The sequence below is a fragment of the Penicillium arizonense genome, assembly GCF_001773325.1.
Source record: "Penicillium arizonense strain CBS 141311 chromosome Unknown PENARI_contig006, whole genome shotgun sequence".
Lineage (NCBI taxonomy): Eukaryota > Fungi > Ascomycota > Eurotiomycetes > Eurotiales > Aspergillaceae > Penicillium > Penicillium arizonense.
Window position 1 is genome coordinate 846,052 of NW_019173283.1, and position 17,189 is coordinate 863,240.

Here is a 17,189-nt window from a genome sequence, read left to right on the forward strand (position 1 = left end):
ATGTTCTATAGCTCATCCCGCACCGGTTCATCCTCATACATCCTCTTCTTCGTATTCCGAGGAAGTGCTTCTTGCCTTTCCCTCTCCTCGAGGGTTATATCATCAATTCCGCCTTTCTCTTTGGCTTCTTCAACAATACGACCGATCTCATCAATCACGCGGTCACTGTCAACTGGTACTGACGGTTCTTCCCATGCAGCAGTGGATGTCACAGTGCCTCCCACAACAGCCGTAGCTGTCTCATGAATAACGGACGAGATATCACCAGAAAGTGAATCGGTAGATGACTGCACTGCTGTGCTAGACAATCCAGCCACACCTAGAGCTGCAAGCACAACACGAGCAATGAGCTTCAAGGGGAGCCATAGGAGCCACCAAAGAGGCCCATATAGGACACGTCGGAAGATAAGCCATGCGATAGTTCCAACAAGAACATAAAATGCAGTCTCAAGATACCAGGTATCGGATTTTTGGGAGCGAAGAAGAGAATTAGCAAGGCTGCGGGATGACGAGAGAAGAGTATCGAGACCGCTGTAGGACTCGGACAGAGAGTTGATAGCAACTGTAGATTGTTCTATCCAAACTTGTTAGCAGTCAATTAAGTTGAATGTAGCCAAGAGCTTACCAAGGGTTTCCTGAGCAAATGCACTGCGAGAAAGCTCCGCCTGCATAAGTTGATGAGTTCTGCGCAGAGCAGATGTCACATCATTCGAAGCATTGAGAACAAGATCATCTTGCGTGAATCTTTCAGTCGTCTGCTTTTTCTCAGAAGTCGTGGACCGCGATAGCAGCAACTCTCTCTCTTTCCGCTTAGCGAGCTCTGCATTCCGCTTCGCTTGCAACTGTGCATTTCGGAAGTCGCCTCGCGTTCTGAACAAAAGTTAGCAAATTGTATCTCAAGCAATAGCAGCGGTGCAGCAGAGAGTAATCCCCAACATGTGCAAGCTGTCCCAGATCAGGCCAGTATAACCTACCTCTTAAGCTCCTCAGCCAACCGCCCCGCCATGGCAGCAACCCGCTCCCTTTCAGCATCCTTCTCGCCCTGAGAGACCGAAGCCTTCCGCCTGCTATCGGTGCCAGTTTCCAGTGCCTCAACATCAACCCGCAATAACTCCAACTCCTGCTCGGCATCCTTCAACCGAGAGTGTATCTCGCTCCCAAGCTCGAGGCGCGCCTCATCTCCCTGTCCAATGGAAGTCGTAAAATCGCGTAATCGGTTAACAAGAGGTTGGATCTGGCCTAGGGCAGTGGAGAGCTCTTTCAGGCGGCCTTGGAGACCTATTGTGGAGGACATGTTGGGATACGAGTGGTATGGTGCTCCGTCGGTTTAACGCATTCGAGTGTCGCCAGCTGTGGGTGTCGCGGAGATTCCTGGATAAAATTTACCACGGGGGAATGTACCATCAAGTATAAAAAGGTAACGAGGTCCGTAAGATGTGTCAAGTTGTATGTCGAAGTTGCCATGTTGACGGGCGTCATTCGGTTTACTGTGTTTGCATTCGGAGCAAACATGCCCCATTTCTCAACCGCAATCCGCATCAGAGAGAGACCTTCAATTGATGCGAAGTTGCAATTGACCACCGCGCCTTTCCTGTCAGACCTGTCGCAAACTTATCAGACCTGATTCTATTTTCCTCCTTACAACAACCACATCAGATACCCCCTCTCCAACGGCTGCGAGGCTCAATCCAGAAAAGAAACCACCGTTAAAAAACTTCCCGAGTCAATCCCGACTCCCTCCATCCAGGTACATTATTACAATCAAATCTAAACCAACATATCTTTGGTTCACATGACATTCAAATAACTAATGTCCTTAACAGAAACACCCTCTCCCCTCAAACCAACCACCAACACCGCCAAAATGACCATCCCAATCAGCACAATAACCACCTTCCGCACGGCGTACAACCCCTTCTCTCGCGCCTCAAGACCCTGCCGCCTCTTCCTAGGCATGCTGCGCACACCAAACACAATCCCAACAAGCAGCCCCACCCATATCGACATCCAGGTCAAGCAATTGCCGCGTGATTCGACGCAGAGCCCGACTATGACTATCGGATTTAAGGGTGGGAAGGAGCTTACACTTGATGTTGGTAAGCGTGGGTTGAAGATTGGAGATGTCATTGAGGAGGTCTCTCGTGTTGGTCGTGCTTTGCAGCGTGAGGCTAGTTTGAAGGGGTGATTTTTTTGTTTTCGTTTAGGTGATATAACTTATGGGTGTTTTGTCAGCTGTGCATTTGTATTGTATTATATTATATTATATTATATCTATTTCCATTTTGTGAGGATTTCTTTAATATGCTTACTAGTATAGAGACACTTGTATAGAACGGACTATGGTTGATATCTGTCTCGGGCACGAGGTTGGACACAATCGTTGGTTGACTTGCTGCCAACATGTTGAGACATGCTTGACATTTAAGCTATTCACATTCAATATAAGCCCCGCCTAGAGGCGGTTACGCTAACATTTTGATTTTGGTATTCGCAAAAAGACATTTACACAGCAGCACCGGAGATGAAGAACCACTTGTCAATGCTGCCGTCAATGGGAGCAGGAGCAAGGTTCTCACCACGGGGGATAGCAGCGAGCTGGGACTGGTCGACACGGTCGGCGGAGCCCTCGACCTGGGAGTTGGCGCTAGTATATATTAGTATAAGATCCCCAATGGAACGTTGAATATAAACTTACAGGCTGATCTCGCCACGGGGAGCCTTGCCGGAGATGAGCTTCTCCCAGGCATCGGAGCACTCGCGGATGACATCCTCGGCGTACTTCTTGTTCTTGCACTCGCCGGAGAAGGCGAACTGGTTCTCGGGCTTTCCGTCGGGGATCTTGTAGATGCGGAACCACTCGTTGGTGGCGCGCAGGAGACCGGGGAGGTGACGCTCAACATCCTCAATGTCGTTGAGCTTGGGGGCAAGAGGGTCGTTGACGTCGATGACGATGATCTTCCAGTCGGTCTCCTCCTCGTCGATCAGGGCCATGACACCGAGGACCTTGACCTGCTTGACCTGGCCAGGGTAGCCGACAAGCTCACCGATCTCGCACACGTCGAGAGGGTCGTTGTCACCCTTGGCCTTGGTCTCGGGGTGGACGGAGTTGGGGTCTTCCCAGGTCTAATTCAAAATCTGTTAGTTTACCCCTCCTCCTGCATGGTCACGAGGGCACACCTACGCGGGGGAAGGCACCGTAGTTCCAAAGGTAACCCTTGTGGGGGAAACAGTTGCGGACGAAACGGAGCTTGCCCTTCTTGGTGTCCTGCTTGATGGGGTTCAGGAAGTCATCTTTGGAGATCTGTACGTTCCGGGTGACGCAATTAGCTCATGGGGTTCAATTGACGTTGTGGGTGAGGTCTCCTACCTCCTGCTTGGCGTTGGTCCAGCGGGGGATCTCGACGACCATGTTAAGGATGGTCTGCTGCTCATTGGCGTAGAGGGGAATGTCGTGGAAGGGCGAGACGGGGACGCCATCCTTCTCGACGAACACACGGTGCTCGAGGGTGTAGGGCTGGGCGATCTTGCGGACGGTGTAAGACATTTTGGGAGGTGACGAAAAGTGTCTAGATATTTGGGCCGCACGGGAAATGGGGGAATAAAAGGAAGAAAAGGAGGGAGGGGCAGTGGAAGTGGGGGGAGCCAACGTTGCTGATGTGCGCCAAACACGGCGGGAGGCGGTGGAGGTAGGAAATCCCAGTCGGGCCAAAGGACGAGTCATTGGCTGCAGAAGATGAGTTAATTGTGTATTACGCGGAACATACACAACCTGGACAACCTTGGAAAGTGATGTGTTCCAGTTCTGTTGGTTTACCCCTGTCGGAGGTTGATATTTTTTTTGTGGTTCCGAGATTCGGCATCGATAGTGTCTCCGAGCTTGACATCCCGACTGTGTCACATACATCCACGTATACGTATATGCCCAGGTGTACATTTACATGTTTAAGGTCACTTATGACATAGATTTGATCTGCTTGACAGTATGCACTCTGCAAGTACACGATACCCCAGACTGCGAGAGTGCCGATATCGGCATATTATACGCGGCCTACATTAAATGTCCTTCCAGTTGTATGCTTTATATATAGTTCTCTACTCTAATTAACGTTTTAAGTTAGCTCTGACGGAACACACATTTAGTTAGGTATTGAGGTACAGTCAAATTCACGATGTCGTGATCCTTGGCAGGGAATATTGTCTGTTGATTGGCGCCGACTCTCGGAAAAAGACCGGACCAGCGCAACCTGTAATAATACCTGAAATCTACTGACGATGGGCCACGTGACTCGCACGTGATAGAACAGGTGAAGTGAAAATAGATTGTCACTATCTCCACGTGATATCAATCCAGTCGGGGAACTAAGAAAAAAAAAAGACTCACCCTCAACCCCGCAGCATGCTATGATCAGACTCCTCCGCACAATGACCAACGCAATCCCCCCGGCCACAGTGGCCCGCGTGCCCATCCCTGCCAACGGCGTCGACTACCGCAACAAGATCGTCCTAGCACCTATGGTGCGCTCCGGCGAACTCCCCTCGCGCCTCCTCGCCCTAAAATACGGCGCAGACCTAGTCTGGGGTCCAGAGACAATCGACCGCTCCCTAATCGGAGCCGAGAGACGCATCAACCCTCGCAACGGGACGATCGAATTCACACGCATGCCATCAAACGGTGGCCGCCCAGACAAACCAACCAAAGCCTCAATAATCTACCGCATCGACCGAGCCCGCGAATCCGGTCGCCTAATCTTCCAAATGGGAACCGCAAACCCAGACCTAGCCGTCCAAGCTGCCCGCGTTGTGGCTGCTGACGTAGACGGAATAGACGTCAACTCGGGCTGTCCCAAACCATTCAGCACATCCGGCGGCATGGGCGCCGCCCTCCTCCGCACGCCGGACCTCCTCGTCTCGATCCTCGAAGCCCTCGTCAAGGAAGTAGGCGAGCCCTTCAAAATCGGCATCTCAGTTAAAATTCGCATCCTCTCCGAACCTGACGCAACCCGCGCTCTCGTCTCCCGTCTCGTTAGAACTGGCATCACAGGTCTGACCGTCCACTGCCGTACAACACCAATGCGACCCCGCGAGCGCGCAATCCGCGATCAACTCCGCATGATAGCGGAAATCTGCCACGAAGCTGGCGTGGCATGTATCATGAATGGCGACGTCACGTCGCGCGATGAGGGACTCGCGCTTATGACAGAGTATGGCGTTGACGGAGCGATGATTGCTACATCAGCCGAGACGAACTCGTCTTGTTTCCGTGCTGAGGCGGATGGCGGTGCTGCGCCCTGGAGAGAGGTCGTCTATGAGTATCTCAAGTTCTGTTTGGAGGTTGAGAACCGGCTTGGGAATACGAAGTATCTCATGAATATGTTGATTCCTGGGAAGAATAAGGAGTTCAAGGAGGCTAAGCAGTGCAAGACTTATCTGGATATCTGTCGGAATTTGGGTTTCGATGATTTGGTTCCGGCTGCTATGCGTGTTGATGAGATTTTGGATCTCTCGCAGAAGTGGGAGTCTGTGCCCGCCTCTGCCCCTGCCTCTGCGCATGTAAATGCTGAGGCCCCTGAGGGGAAGTCCAAGGCGGTGCAACATGCTATGGAGTCGGAGGCTGCTCGCGCTGCTGGTGGTGGTGCTGCTCGGTCAAAGGCTGCCCCGGCTATGCCTAATGGCTGCGGTCCTATTCGTAGGACTTCTGTGCCAGAGCAAAAGGTCAAGGTTGATGCTGCGCAGCCGGCTCCGGATGCCACTGTTCCTCCGGTGGAGGCTCAGACTCAGGCTCAGAGTCAGCCTCAGGTGGCCGTTTAACCGTGCTCTATATTCTTCTTATTCACTCTAATCCCTCAGCACGGTCTCGGTCAACATGCATAGCTACCGGTTTTGATTTTCTTTCTTTCCTGTCTGCATCCAAGGTGTTCTTCCTTCCATCCCTTTGTCATGTTCATATAGATTCCCCACTTGACAAAATACACAAACATGCCTCTGTTGGACATGTTCATGTTCATGTTCATTCTCAACACCATATTCAAGCCCTTCTACCTCTACTGTATATCACTACAATCTCCATCTTTCATCAACCTAGTTCTAACCAAGTTTTTGTACAAAGAAGCAAGGTTACGGCTGAAAGGCAGTAAATTCCTGACCGTAATGCACAGATACAGAATAAGAATATGCACCGAATCTTCTCACAAATCACAAATCAAGCCACCCAAAAACACCATGTTCTAACTGATGTAATGCCATACTTTCAATATGTCAAGAATTCACCTTGCAAAAAAGACATGTCCTCACCACGGCCATTAGCCATTAACCTCAATATCGCCATCAATCACATTTCCACAAGAAAATTCGAACCATAACACCTTCTTCACCTAACCAAAACCAGAACCAGGTAATACCACTCAGACTCAGTCTTTATCTTTCTTCCTTACTCCTCTGCCTCCTTCTCCTTCTCCTTAGAACCATTGGCATTCGACTGAAGCTCAGCCATCATCATCCCCTCAACAACCTTCATACCAGCCTCCTCGCCCTTCTTCGCAACAGCCTCATCTTCACCAGCAACAGCCTGATCAAGCGCCAGCTTGGTTTGACCGAGAGAGTAAATCTGCTCTTCGATAGTGCCACGAGTAACAAGGCGGTAAATCTCGACCTCGCGAGTCTGACCAACACGATGAGCGCGGTTCTCAGCCTGGACATCTTCCTGCGGGTTGAAGGAAGAATCGAAGATGATGACGCGGTTAGCGCAGGCCAAGTTAATACCGGCACCACCGGCCTTGGTGGAGAGGAGAAAGACGGGGATTTCCTCGCGCTCGTGGAAGGCGTCGAGGATAGACTGGCGGTCTTCGACGTTGGTGCGGCCGTCCAGGCGGACGAATTCGATCTTGAGGGTTTCGAGGACGTGCTCGAGGATGTCCATGACCATAGTGAATTGGGAGAAGATTAGAGTGCGGTCCCCGTTGGCGATGAAACGGGTTAGGAGTTCGCGGAGCTGTTCGACTTTTCCGGAGTCCATCCATTCGTCGTTCTTGAGCTTGAATTTACCGAGAGAGCCTGGGTTCTCCACGCACATGTGGTGGCACTCGAAGTCGTTGTAGGGGAGGAGTTCTTCGAGGATAACTTTCGGGTCTGAGAGCGACCACTTGTCTTCCTTGAGACAAGCCTTGGACATTTTCTGGAGGATCTCGTCGGTGTAGTGACGGCGAGCGAGGAGAGGGTGAATGGCTGCTTGACGGAGCTTCATGAGGATGTTCGCAGACTTGGAGCCTGTCTTCTTGCCGGCTGCGCGGTCTTCAAGGAGCTGGCGGACTTGGTCTTTTTCGTGCTCGTAGATGTCGATCTGAGAGGACTTCATCTCACACCAGCCGACATGAGAATGCTTGGCGGGAAGATCAATGACCTGGTGCTTCTTACGGCGGAGGACGAATGGTTTGAGCATCGACTTAGCACGCTCGATACGCTGCGCCGAGAGCAAGGTTGCGTGGGACTCATCGGTGGTCTTCGCCTTGTTTGCAAAGACTGCCTGGAGGTCTTCCTTGTGCTCACGGAAGACAGAGGGTAGGATAAAACCGAGAAGAGAAGCGAGTTCCTGCAGGTTGTTTTGAAGAGGCGTACCGGTCAAGAGGAGTCGGAAGCGGGCAGGTATGCGAATGAGCTTTTCATAAAGTTGAGATTGGTGGTTCTTCAACATATGACCCTCATCGTAAACACAAACAGTGAAATCCACATCGCGAAGGAACTTGGCATCAACCTTCGCCTTTGCAATGGTGTAAGTGGTAATGACAACATTGATGTTGTCGCGGTTGTCCTCAATTTGCTCTCGAATCTCAGCACGCTGGTTGATACCGGCATAGTAAGGCATGACCGAGAGAGTTGGGCAGAACTTCTGGAACTCGCGGAGCCAATTCTCAATAGTAGAAGACGGCACCACAATCAGGTGAGGCCCCTTGATGCCCTTCTCAAAGAGGTGAGCCAGGAAGGCAATGACCTGGCAAGTCTTACCCAGACCCATGTCATCAGCCAGGATACAGCTCAGTTCCTGCTCAAAGAGAAGTGATAACCAATTGATTCCCACCACTTGGTAATCCTTCATTTCAAGGTCATCTGCCATGATGGCAGGCTGACCGATAAACCGGGACTTGCGCATCGGGACGAGCGAATCCTCGTCCTCGTCAGGTGATTGGCGATCGGACAAAGGGGTTGCGATGCCCGAATCGTGTGCCTTGGTGTTGGGAATCTTAGTGAGCTCAAGCTCACCATCCTTTTTGCCGAACATGTCGACACCCCATTTCTTCATTTCCGCGGTGATGGGCTCACCGATTGCCTCGACCTCAGCAACAAGCGCATCAATGGCCATATAGCCAGTCCACATGTCAACACACTTGTCGACAATCTTTTCACCAATTGGCTTGGGGGCTTTGCCACCCCGCTTGCCCTTGGGCTTGCTGGTCTCTGGAACAGGAGCAGAAACAACACGAACATCATCGAGGGACTGGAAGGGACGGTTCTTGATGATAATCTGGGCCTGTTCCTCGGGAATTGCAGCAATATCAGCCAGATCACGGACCGCGCAAGTGTTGAAGAACTTCAGGACCTTGGAATCCAGTCCGCCAGCGGTGGGTTCCTGCATCTGAATATCTGAATCATCTGAATCACTCATCATAGCCTCAGGGGATTCCGAGCGAGGCGAAGCCATCTTGCGGCCCTTCTGGAGACGGCCAAGCTTCTTCTTTGGCGGGCTGTCATCGGAGTCAATTATCATGGGGCGAGCCGGAGAGGCAGTGCGGGAGGTCTTGGGACCGCGGACGAGGCGGCGCTTGGGCTTATTCTCTTCGTCGGAGTCCTGAGTCTTGGTGGCGGGCAGCTTCATGGCCGCCCACTTGTCCTGGATAGTCCCACGGGCCTTGATCTTCTGCTTGGCCACGGGGACCGGACCTGTAGTTGCTGGCGAAGCCAATTCATCTTCGGATGATTCAATCTCCACGGTCTGGACACTATTTGCCAGGACACTATCGCCCAGAATTTTGAGGGCGTTATCGTAATGGCCATTGGCTTGAACAACAGCATTGATAATTGTCTGCACGGGCATAAGAGGCATTATCTTGAGAATGCGCTCGACCTTGATGCGCAATCTGTAATCTTGGATAAAAGTGATATCGGGGGTTGGTACAAGGGGGACGGGCTGTGCGCGGGAGGGTGCATCCTGTCGAATTCTCTTCATAGCGACGCCCTTGGGATTCGAGTCGCTCATATAGTCTGCGGAGCGTTTCATAGGAGCAGATTTGGGATCGTACATTGCGGAGGCAGTAATTTCACGGAATCGATCCATTGGACCGGCGTCAGGGCGGACAGGGGACTCCATGACTTTTTCTTTTTCGGGACTGCGAGCGGTTTTTTCAAACATGGCAGGTTTGATATCGGTACTGCGAAGGGGTTGCTCGTCTTCAGACGAGCCACCTCGATACGTTGGACCGTCGTCAAGATCGAATACCGGCTTTCTTTTGGCAGGTCCGGCGGAAGGAGGGCGGAACTGGGTTCCCGAAGGGGCAATGAGAGATGAGAGCAAACCTCCCTGAGGTCTTCGAGGTGGGGAAGAGGCAGGACCGGTAGGCGAAGAAGCGGCGACTTGGATAACAGTATTCCGCGAGTAGGGATTGTCGACGAGTTGGGTCGGTTGTGTTAAGCGCTGCGATGGGGTTGCGACAGGGAGAGTGGCTATAGTTTCGTACTCGGGGTCGGGAGAGGGTGTCTTGTGGGGAATGTCAGGAACAGAGTCCATAGCGACTTTTGAATAGCATTGAGGCTCTATCTGATGGCGATTCAAGAACTGTTTTTTCTGCCGGGGCGGAAACGCGAATGCTGGACGCGCCCAATCACGTGTCTATCAATTAGACAGGACAAAGCAATGCATAGAAGAAGAATAGAATAAATTATAAAATTATCCAGCAATAACCATTCATCTCATCACCGAACATAATACTGTATACTGTCTATACTCCCAACCAATCAAGTGCTGGCATGTGACATGCGGGAACTAGTCTCCGCCCTTCATCTCTGTTCCACTCGTCTTGCTACATCTACACTTTCTCTATCCTAGACAACTAAATCACCAATGTCTGCCCGTCGTCCCCATGGCCAGTCCTACGCGGATGTCGCCAAAGCCCCAGCTCCAGGCACCTCCGATGTGACCCCCGCTGTCCCTGCGTAAGATACCTTGCCATCCAAGTACAAGACCAGCTCTCATACATCTTCTGATATAGCGATGTGATCTACAAGCTTCTTGGTTTCACAGCAGCCATGGTTGCTGCCCCCATTGGAATGTATTTCCTGACGGTGAACACCATTTTCAGTGGTATGCGCCTTCACTTCCACCTACAAGAATGTCTTCTAACCAGATATATCATATAGGCAGCTCCACACTGGCTGGAATTACTGCCGCCGTAACTGCGAACGTGGTCTTGTTCGCATACATCTATGTGGCCTGGAAAGAAGACCAAGAGGACAGACAGACGGACAAGTCCAAGTCAAATTCAAAGAAAGCCCAGTGAGCAGCTTCGCATCGAGTCGGGTCTGCGGATGGCTTCTACTTCGGCGTTGCGGTATTCACTTCGGGTTTCTACGGGCTTTTTTGTATACTAAAGCACATCAACCATCTGCAATTAAAAAAAAAAAGTTACAGATTGACCAAGTCATTCGTGTCATTGGATATCATAAGAACAACCCACACACACCACAGACGAATCCGAGACGTATAAAGCCTCGACACATCCACTCATCCCAGCCAACCCATGTTAGATATACCCGGTTCATGTTGAAGGAACCGCATAGAGAGAAAAGACGATGCCCAGATAGACAGAATACGCCGATATGCTGTGCCGAAAGGAAACCACATCCCACATCACACACACACTACTTTAAGCAACACGCAAGTTACATCAGTTAGGTCTGCGCTTAACAAACTCCTCAAGATCAGCCTTAGTAGCAACACCAAGAACAAACTTGCGCGCAACATCCGTAACAACAGCGAACTGCTGCTTCTCCCGCTTATCGCCATTGGGCCCAGTCTCGCTCTCGAAGAACTGCTCCAGCTCCTCAAGGGGCGTCTCCATCGTGATAACTTGGTAGATGCCGCGCTTGCGGTTGAACCGCTGCATCGCTGCGGAGACGGGGTCGGACTCTTTGACGGCGCCGGATTGGAGGAGCTCTCTTAGGCGCGGGATGCTGAGGTAGCCGAGGAGGGAGCGCTTGGTGGGGGAGATGACGGTTAGGTGGGTGTAGTCGCGCTCGTAGGCGGCCATTAGGGCGGTGGAAATTGGGTCTTCGGAGGAAATGGAAAGCGCGGGTGGGGGGTCGAGGTCTTCAATTGTTGCCTGTTTTTTGGTTAGTTTGGTGTGTGGGCTTCATTGGGGGTGGGTGCGGACCCCGCGGTATTTGTCTGCCCATGCTGCTTGGGGGCCTGCGTTTGAGGTTTCGGTTGGTAGATTCTCGCGAGTGAAGGCCTCGCTGCCGGTTAGGTATGATGCCATTTTGGGTGTGATCAAGGAGGGGAGGGTGGTGGATGGGAGGTGGAGGTATTGGAAGACCGAGGTGGAGGCTGTAAAGAATTAACTCAGGAAAGATGTGAGATATCTGCAAGCTGCGTGTGTAGAGAGAAGAACCGTTAACTTTTTGATCAAACTCGGCGCCTTTCCTCTTTCTCCACTGCCAAGACCAACCGGCTCATACGTCATCTTGAAGTGACATTTTACCATTCTACACATATCTAAGGAGTGTACAAGACTGTATTATCTCAATGATCTTGACGAAAAGAAAGTCCGTCTCTGTTTTGGTCTACTTGTACCTAGGTTCACCCCACCATACGTTGGTGGGGATCGCATTCTGCGTTCGGATGTTCAGACATGACTCCACTTAATACCCACATCGAAGCGTCCCTCAAGAAGATCTGAGATTTGTATTAGAGAGTATACCATCAAGATCAGCTGAGGAGCTATTGGGGGGCTCTCTTGAGTGGCATATTATACTCCCTTGAACGACCACAAAACGTTATACGCCACAAAGGAGCAATGTGGGGAATGATCGACAATTGTATACTGCGATGGCAGAAGTATACTCGAACAACAGTTCGGTTCGGGCGCTCTGAAGAAATTGTGCGATGTAGTACAAACCATGCCGGCAAAGCCCTCATGATCCCCAAAGCCGGGCACATGTAGCCAAGAAGGGGTAGTTACACTTGAGCTCCGACAGCTTACGGGGCACCAAGTGCCCGGATCATATGAGACTTACATTGGCCCCCAACTCCAGAGCTGGGCTGCAGCCCTCTAGGGTGGGAGAGCCGCTTAAGCTACAATGATGTAATGCGCCATTTTCCCTCTTCTTCTCTCTCTCCCTCTACGGAGTACATAAAGTACGGTAACAACATCATGTTTCCACAGTCAATCATAAACATGCTGGCTGCTGGACACCCTCTGGGCACTCCAGCTGCCCAGTCTGAACCCACAGAGCCGGTCCCCAAAAGACCCGCGCCGTTCCCCGCGTGGAGTGCCATTGACAGCGCTAAAAGCAAAGCCGATGCAATCGCCCACGAAGCGGATCGCGAATTCAACCTGGCAAGCAAGAAAGTCCAAGAGAGGACAGGCAAGATCGAGCCTGGCTCTCTCAAGTATTATGCATCATGCACCTTTGGTGGTATACTCGCGTGTGTAAGCAACTCTTCCCATCCACGCTCTCGTGACAGCCACTCATATACCATTTTCCTACCAGGGCCTAACCCACACCGCTGTGACACCTCTTGATCTGATCAAATGTCGTCGCCAAGTCGACCCCAAGCTCTATCAGAGCAATATTCAGGCTTACCGGACCATCCGTGCTGCCGAGGGTTTCCGAGGTATTTTCACTGGCTGGAGTCCTACTTTCTTCGGATACAGCGTGAGTTTACTACACTTATGCACAGACTTTATATACTGACTCAGTAAACAAAGGCCCAAGGTGCCTTCAAATATGGAGGCTACGAGTTCTTCAAGAGCTTCTACAGCGACCTCGTTGGCCAGGAGAATGCCCACAAATGGAAGACCTCCCTGTACCTGACAGCCAGTGCTTCGGCCGAGGTCATCGCCGATGTAGCTCTGTGTCCATTCGAGTCTATCAAAGTGCGCACACAAACTACCATTCCTCCTGATATCCGGGGTACGTTCAGTGGTATCTCCGGTGTTGTCGCCAAAGAGGGTGTGGCCGGGTGAGTAGCATTCCCATATTCCAAACCAAGTCAGCATGTCTCAATCAGTATACTGACTATAGCCAGTCTCTATAAGGGCCTCTACCCCCTCTGGGGCCGTCAGGTTCCATACACCATGATGAAGTTCGCGTCTTTCGAAACTATCGTCGAGATGATCTACCGCCAGCTGCCAGGCCACAAGTCCGACTACAACAAGGGTGCCCAGACTGCTGTTGCCTTCACCGGTGGTTACCTAGCTGGTATCCTGTGTGCTGTGGTATCGCACCCTGCCGATGTGATGGTCAGCAAATTGAATGCCAATCGCCAGTTCGGTGAGGCATTTGGTGCTGCTATGAGTCGGATCTACGGAGATATCGGATTCCGGGGATTGTGGAATGGATTGCCTGTTCGGATTGTGATGATTGGTACTTTGGTGAGTTCCCGTTTGAAAGTGGTTTGAGTCGTGCTAACATGGTATGACAGACTGGTCTGCAGTGGATGATGTATGTCTTTTATTTTTTCCTTTCCTGCTTGTTGTTGATTTATACTGACCTTGGATTCGCAGCTATGACTCCTTCAAGATCTTCATGGGTCTCCCTACTACCGGCGGCTCGGGCGAGGACAAGAAGAAGGGTAAGTGAGGCGCTTAACAAGATCCTTTAATTTGACAGTATCTCTCAAAACGTGCCGTAGCTATGAACTGTTTTAATCAGAATGAATGCAAATATCCAATATCCCCTTTAACTTATAAAACTCGTAACTATATGCCAAGCTCGCTATCAGGATATATACTACTTAGTCACACTCCCACCAATCGGCACCTCTTATCTTATCACAGAACGTCACTACAAACAGGCAAGTTAACAAGAAAATAAGTCGTAATAATCCTACCGAAGTGACTGTTATATTCCCAGCCCCTGTCATATTTAACAGTCTAGATCCCCCCTTCCTCCACCTCCTGATCTGATCCGATCAAGATCAACATCGAACATCTAATATACAACGGACATCCCTAGACTACAAGTACAAGTAAGTGGAGATCCAATCTAGAGTCCTAAAGGCGTACCTGCATACGGAGGTCCCTTTACCTTATCGTCTTGTGACCTATAGTGATAAGGGTCCCTCATCGCCCCATCGCCCCTCACTCCTCCTCATATCCTCAATCTAACAGCATCCCAAACAGATACAATGGGTGAACAAGATCAACCTATGGTCTCACACGGCCGAGGAGGTATTACCCGTTTTCTATTCTATTCAACCCTATGGATATAATACTGATATGTACCTAGGCCAGGGCAATATCGGCCATGATGATACCGAGTACGTCCCCGCACTTGCACCCCACACCACTCCATATCACACAATATGATATTATATGGAAAGACCAGGCCTAACAGAAAACAGATACGTCGACGGCGAGATCGTTCGCGAGGGCGTCTACGGTGATCAGGGTGATGGTGCTTACTCTGCCGGTGTAAGTGCATGCCCAGCTGTATTCCAAGATCTGGATCCAGACCTCCACTATACACTGCAAATCAAGTCTATACCTCACATATACTAACAACGCTCCTAACAGCGCGGCGGCGCAGGAAACATCGGTTCCCCAATGGTGCGCCCAACCTCGAAAGTCCCCCACGACGCCGAGATGATCCCCGAGTTAGCGGTTCGGGGGTCTACGGATGAGAATTATCATGTTGGGGTGGGTGAACACATTTACCCTTTGCTTGAGATCAATCTTGCTTGGGTTTAGTTGCTGACTGGTATTTTGTGGTATAGCGCGGCGGCCAGGGAAATATCCACCTCGACGAAGCTTCTTTGAAAGAGAAGAAGGATAAGGAGAGGGAGAAGTCGCTTTCGCATGAGGGGCTGGCGGATAAGTTGAAGAATAAGTTGCTTGGGAGGAAGTAGATTGTTAGAGGAGAACGGAGGAGAAGGGGAGAGAGGGATAGGGATGAGGTTGTTAGGTCTTGTTGTTTTTGTGATTCCCATTTTATGTTTGCTTGAGGTTAATGGAATGGATGTGTTTTTGATCTTGTTTTCTTGCATATTGGTTGTTGTATACTATAACTTAACGTTCTCTCAGGTAGGCCACATCTCTCTGCGGGTATAGAATCATTGCAGTTATCCCTAGTCAGATATGTAAAGTACATATGAACCCATTCGAATGAAGCAAAGCAAGGGAATTCCCGAATGATATTCGAATCTGAATTTATCGATCTTTGTAAATGAAGATAAAGTACAGAGTACAAAGGAATGCCCGACCAAGAGAATACAAGACACTAAGAGAAAAGAAAAAACAACGTAGCATAAATAAGTGATCCAGTCCATCGCATATCCCATGGTCCCATGTATCATAACCTCGTTACAGCTTGTGATATGAAAACAAACACGAAAAACAGGAGAAGAAAACAAGAAAGATGAGGGACGCCAGACCCCAAACAAACCACAGAAAAAAAGGGGATGATGCATCTCAAAGCATAAACACATTATTCCAGGTATACATGTAGGATACCCAGGTCAACACAACAAACGTATTACCCATCATCCAGACCGAATATCAACGAATTCAATCCTTGCTAAACCGGCGCTTAAACCAGCTCTTCCTCTTGTCCCCACCAGACTGACTCTCCTTCTTCTGAAGGACACCAGCTCTACCCCCACCCATAGCTATAGGAGCCTGAGCCTGAGCAGGAGCATGAGCAGGAACAGGCCGTCCACCAACGGGCCCACCCCAATTCGGATCTCCAATGGGCTGTACGCCCTGCTGTCCACCCTTAAGATTAGGCGAAGCCCCAAACCCATTAAACCCATATTCAGCCTGAGCACGCTCATCCATCCGCTGCTGGTGCAGGACCTGCTGCTGCAAATGGTCATTAGAGCTATTCAGGGAACTGGGATCTGTAGTCTGGTAGACGTCCGTATGGCCCGATCCGGAGCCAGACTGCGCAGTGACGTTATCGTAGGAACGTTGGTAGCCGTGGCCGGGTTGCGGGTAGCCGTATTGGTTGTTGTTGTTGTGCATTGTGTTTGCGATATTGCCGTATTGTGGATCTTGGGAGATTGGGGAGGCGGGCACTGTGGAGGTTGAGGGGCCGCGTGGGTGTTGGGGCCGTCGGGAGGAGCGGCCGTTGCCGTTATTGTATGGGTAGGGGTTTTCCTGGGCTTGGGGTGTGTTCTGGTACGCGTTTATGACGCTGTCTGGGCGCGATTGGGATTGGCCGTGGGGGTTTTGCTGGTCGTAGCGGGATGAGTGGTTGTTTTGGCCTGAATGGTGTTAAGAGGTTGGATATTGAGGATGGGATTGGGATTGGGATTGTAGCATACCTCCGTAGTAGCTTGTTCGTCTGCTGAAATCGCCCATTTGTGATCCTGCATCTTCTACTCGATGTTAGACTCAATTCCCGCCCGATAGTCGGCTGATTGGATTGGACGTACCTGTTCGGGCGTATGCCGCACGACTGCTGCCGTAGATGGCCGCCTCAAATGATCGAATTGTATCTAACGGTCGCTCGAAACGTGGTCGGGTGGGGTTTGACAGGTCAGGATCGGCTGCGCAAGGGATTAGCAAGGATTCCAACGGTCGACGGCCAGTGGAGAACGAGGACTTACTGATAACATTCCCGAATTGATCTTTGTGTTCCATCTCGCGGAGGGAGCCCAGATTGGACTTTTCCAGGGCCATCATACCTGTGAAGGGTTAGAATGGGACAAATGCGACCGGGCGAAAGCAGAAAAGCAGCAGTGACAACACGTACTGGGCTGGAGTTCGTTCATGGCGACCAGAGGATCGGCTTTCGTGTGTAAATTGCGACGCGCTTTCTCTTCGGAAGATTCAGAAGGACCACGTTTATGGCTGGAAGTGCCTGATTCTTTTGACAGAGACTTGTCGGATTTGACGCTGAAGCCGCGGCTTCGTCCATGTTGGGGGGCGGCCATTTTATTAGGTCCACCGTACTTGGTGCTAGCGTCCGAGATCAAGGCA

At 50.8% G+C, this 17,189-nt stretch overlaps 9 protein-coding genes across 9 annotated transcripts; 4 read left to right on the forward strand and 5 right to left on the reverse strand.

The window, feature by feature from the left end:
- Window positions 1–5: 5 nt before the first annotated feature.
- PENARI_c006G06121 (putative protein transport membrane glycoprotein Sec20) lies at window positions 6–1,294 on the reverse strand (the record flags this gene model as incomplete). Its single annotated transcript, XM_022630380.1, has 3 exons — window positions 6–574; window positions 626–870; window positions 975–1,294. 3 exons carry the CDS (start codon window positions 1,292–1,294, stop codon window positions 6–8), a joined length of 1,134 nt encoding a protein of 377 aa, XP_022489824.1.
- Window positions 1,295–1,864: 570 nt separating this feature from the next.
- On the forward strand, window positions 1,865–2,185 carry PENARI_c006G11473 (mitochondrial 54S ribosomal mL53 protein; the record flags this gene model as incomplete). The annotated part of the gene is made up of 1 exon (XM_022630637.1): window positions 1,865–2,185. The coding sequence occupies one exon, from the start codon at window positions 1,865–1,867 to the stop codon at window positions 2,183–2,185; it is 321 nt and encodes a 106-aa protein (XP_022489519.1).
- Window positions 2,186–2,502: 317 nt separating this feature from the next.
- ipp1 (inorganic diphosphatase IPP1) lies at window positions 2,503–3,544 on the reverse strand (the record flags this gene model as incomplete). The annotated part of the gene is made up of 4 exons (XM_022630405.1): window positions 2,503–2,644; window positions 2,696–3,123; window positions 3,182–3,301; window positions 3,368–3,544. The coding sequence occupies 4 exons, from the start codon at window positions 3,542–3,544 to the stop codon at window positions 2,503–2,505; spliced, it is 867 nt and encodes a 288-aa protein (XP_022489865.1).
- Window positions 3,545–4,422: 878 nt separating this feature from the next.
- Window positions 4,423–5,808, forward strand: PENARI_c006G10370 (tRNA-dihydrouridine(20) synthase (NAD(+)); the record flags this gene model as incomplete). Its single annotated transcript, XM_022630585.1, has 1 exon — window positions 4,423–5,808. The coding sequence occupies one exon, from the start codon at window positions 4,423–4,425 to the stop codon at window positions 5,806–5,808; it is 1,386 nt and encodes a 461-aa protein (XP_022490031.1).
- A 619-nt stretch (window positions 5,809–6,427) lies between these two features.
- Window positions 6,428–9,775, reverse strand: PENARI_c006G02734 (DEAD/DEAH box helicase; the record flags this gene model as incomplete). Its single annotated transcript, XM_022630219.1, has 1 exon — window positions 6,428–9,775. One exon carries the CDS (start codon window positions 9,773–9,775, stop codon window positions 6,428–6,430), a length of 3,348 nt encoding a protein of 1,115 aa, XP_022489916.1.
- A 333-nt stretch (window positions 9,776–10,108) lies between these two features.
- PENARI_c006G05821 (vacuolar ATPase assembly integral membrane protein VMA21) lies at window positions 10,109–10,544 on the forward strand (the record flags this gene model as incomplete). Its single annotated transcript, XM_022630358.1, has 3 exons — window positions 10,109–10,200; window positions 10,257–10,348; window positions 10,405–10,544. 3 exons carry the CDS (start codon window positions 10,109–10,111, stop codon window positions 10,542–10,544), a joined length of 324 nt encoding a protein of 107 aa, XP_022489982.1.
- Window positions 10,545–10,931: 387 nt separating this feature from the next.
- PENARI_c006G06030 (putative cystathionine beta-synthase (beta-thionase)) lies at window positions 10,932–11,522 on the reverse strand (the record flags this gene model as incomplete). The annotated part of the gene is made up of 2 exons (XM_022630373.1): window positions 10,932–11,366; window positions 11,418–11,522. 2 exons carry the CDS (start codon window positions 11,520–11,522, stop codon window positions 10,932–10,934), a joined length of 540 nt encoding a protein of 179 aa, XP_022489899.1.
- Window positions 11,523–12,416: 894 nt separating this feature from the next.
- Window positions 12,417–15,115, forward strand: PENARI_c006G12344 (putative mitochondrial phosphate carrier protein; the record flags this gene model as incomplete). Its single annotated transcript, XM_022630673.1, has 10 exons — window positions 12,417–12,695; window positions 12,757–12,921; window positions 12,975–13,228; window positions 13,295–13,640; window positions 13,691–13,710; window positions 13,773–13,840; window positions 14,497–14,527; window positions 14,612–14,681; window positions 14,784–14,906; window positions 14,984–15,115. 10 exons carry the CDS (start codon window positions 12,417–12,419, stop codon window positions 15,113–15,115), a joined length of 1,488 nt encoding a protein of 495 aa, XP_022489735.1.
- Window positions 15,116–15,773: 658 nt separating this feature from the next.
- On the reverse strand, window positions 15,774–17,143 carry PENARI_c006G11593 (DUF2406 domain-containing protein; the record flags this gene model as incomplete). Its single annotated transcript, XM_022630641.1, has 5 exons — window positions 15,774–16,471; window positions 16,532–16,585; window positions 16,643–16,756; window positions 16,817–16,894; window positions 16,963–17,143. The coding sequence occupies 5 exons, from the start codon at window positions 17,141–17,143 to the stop codon at window positions 15,774–15,776; spliced, it is 1,125 nt and encodes a 374-aa protein (XP_022489490.1).
- Window positions 17,144–17,189: the final 46 nt, after the last annotated feature.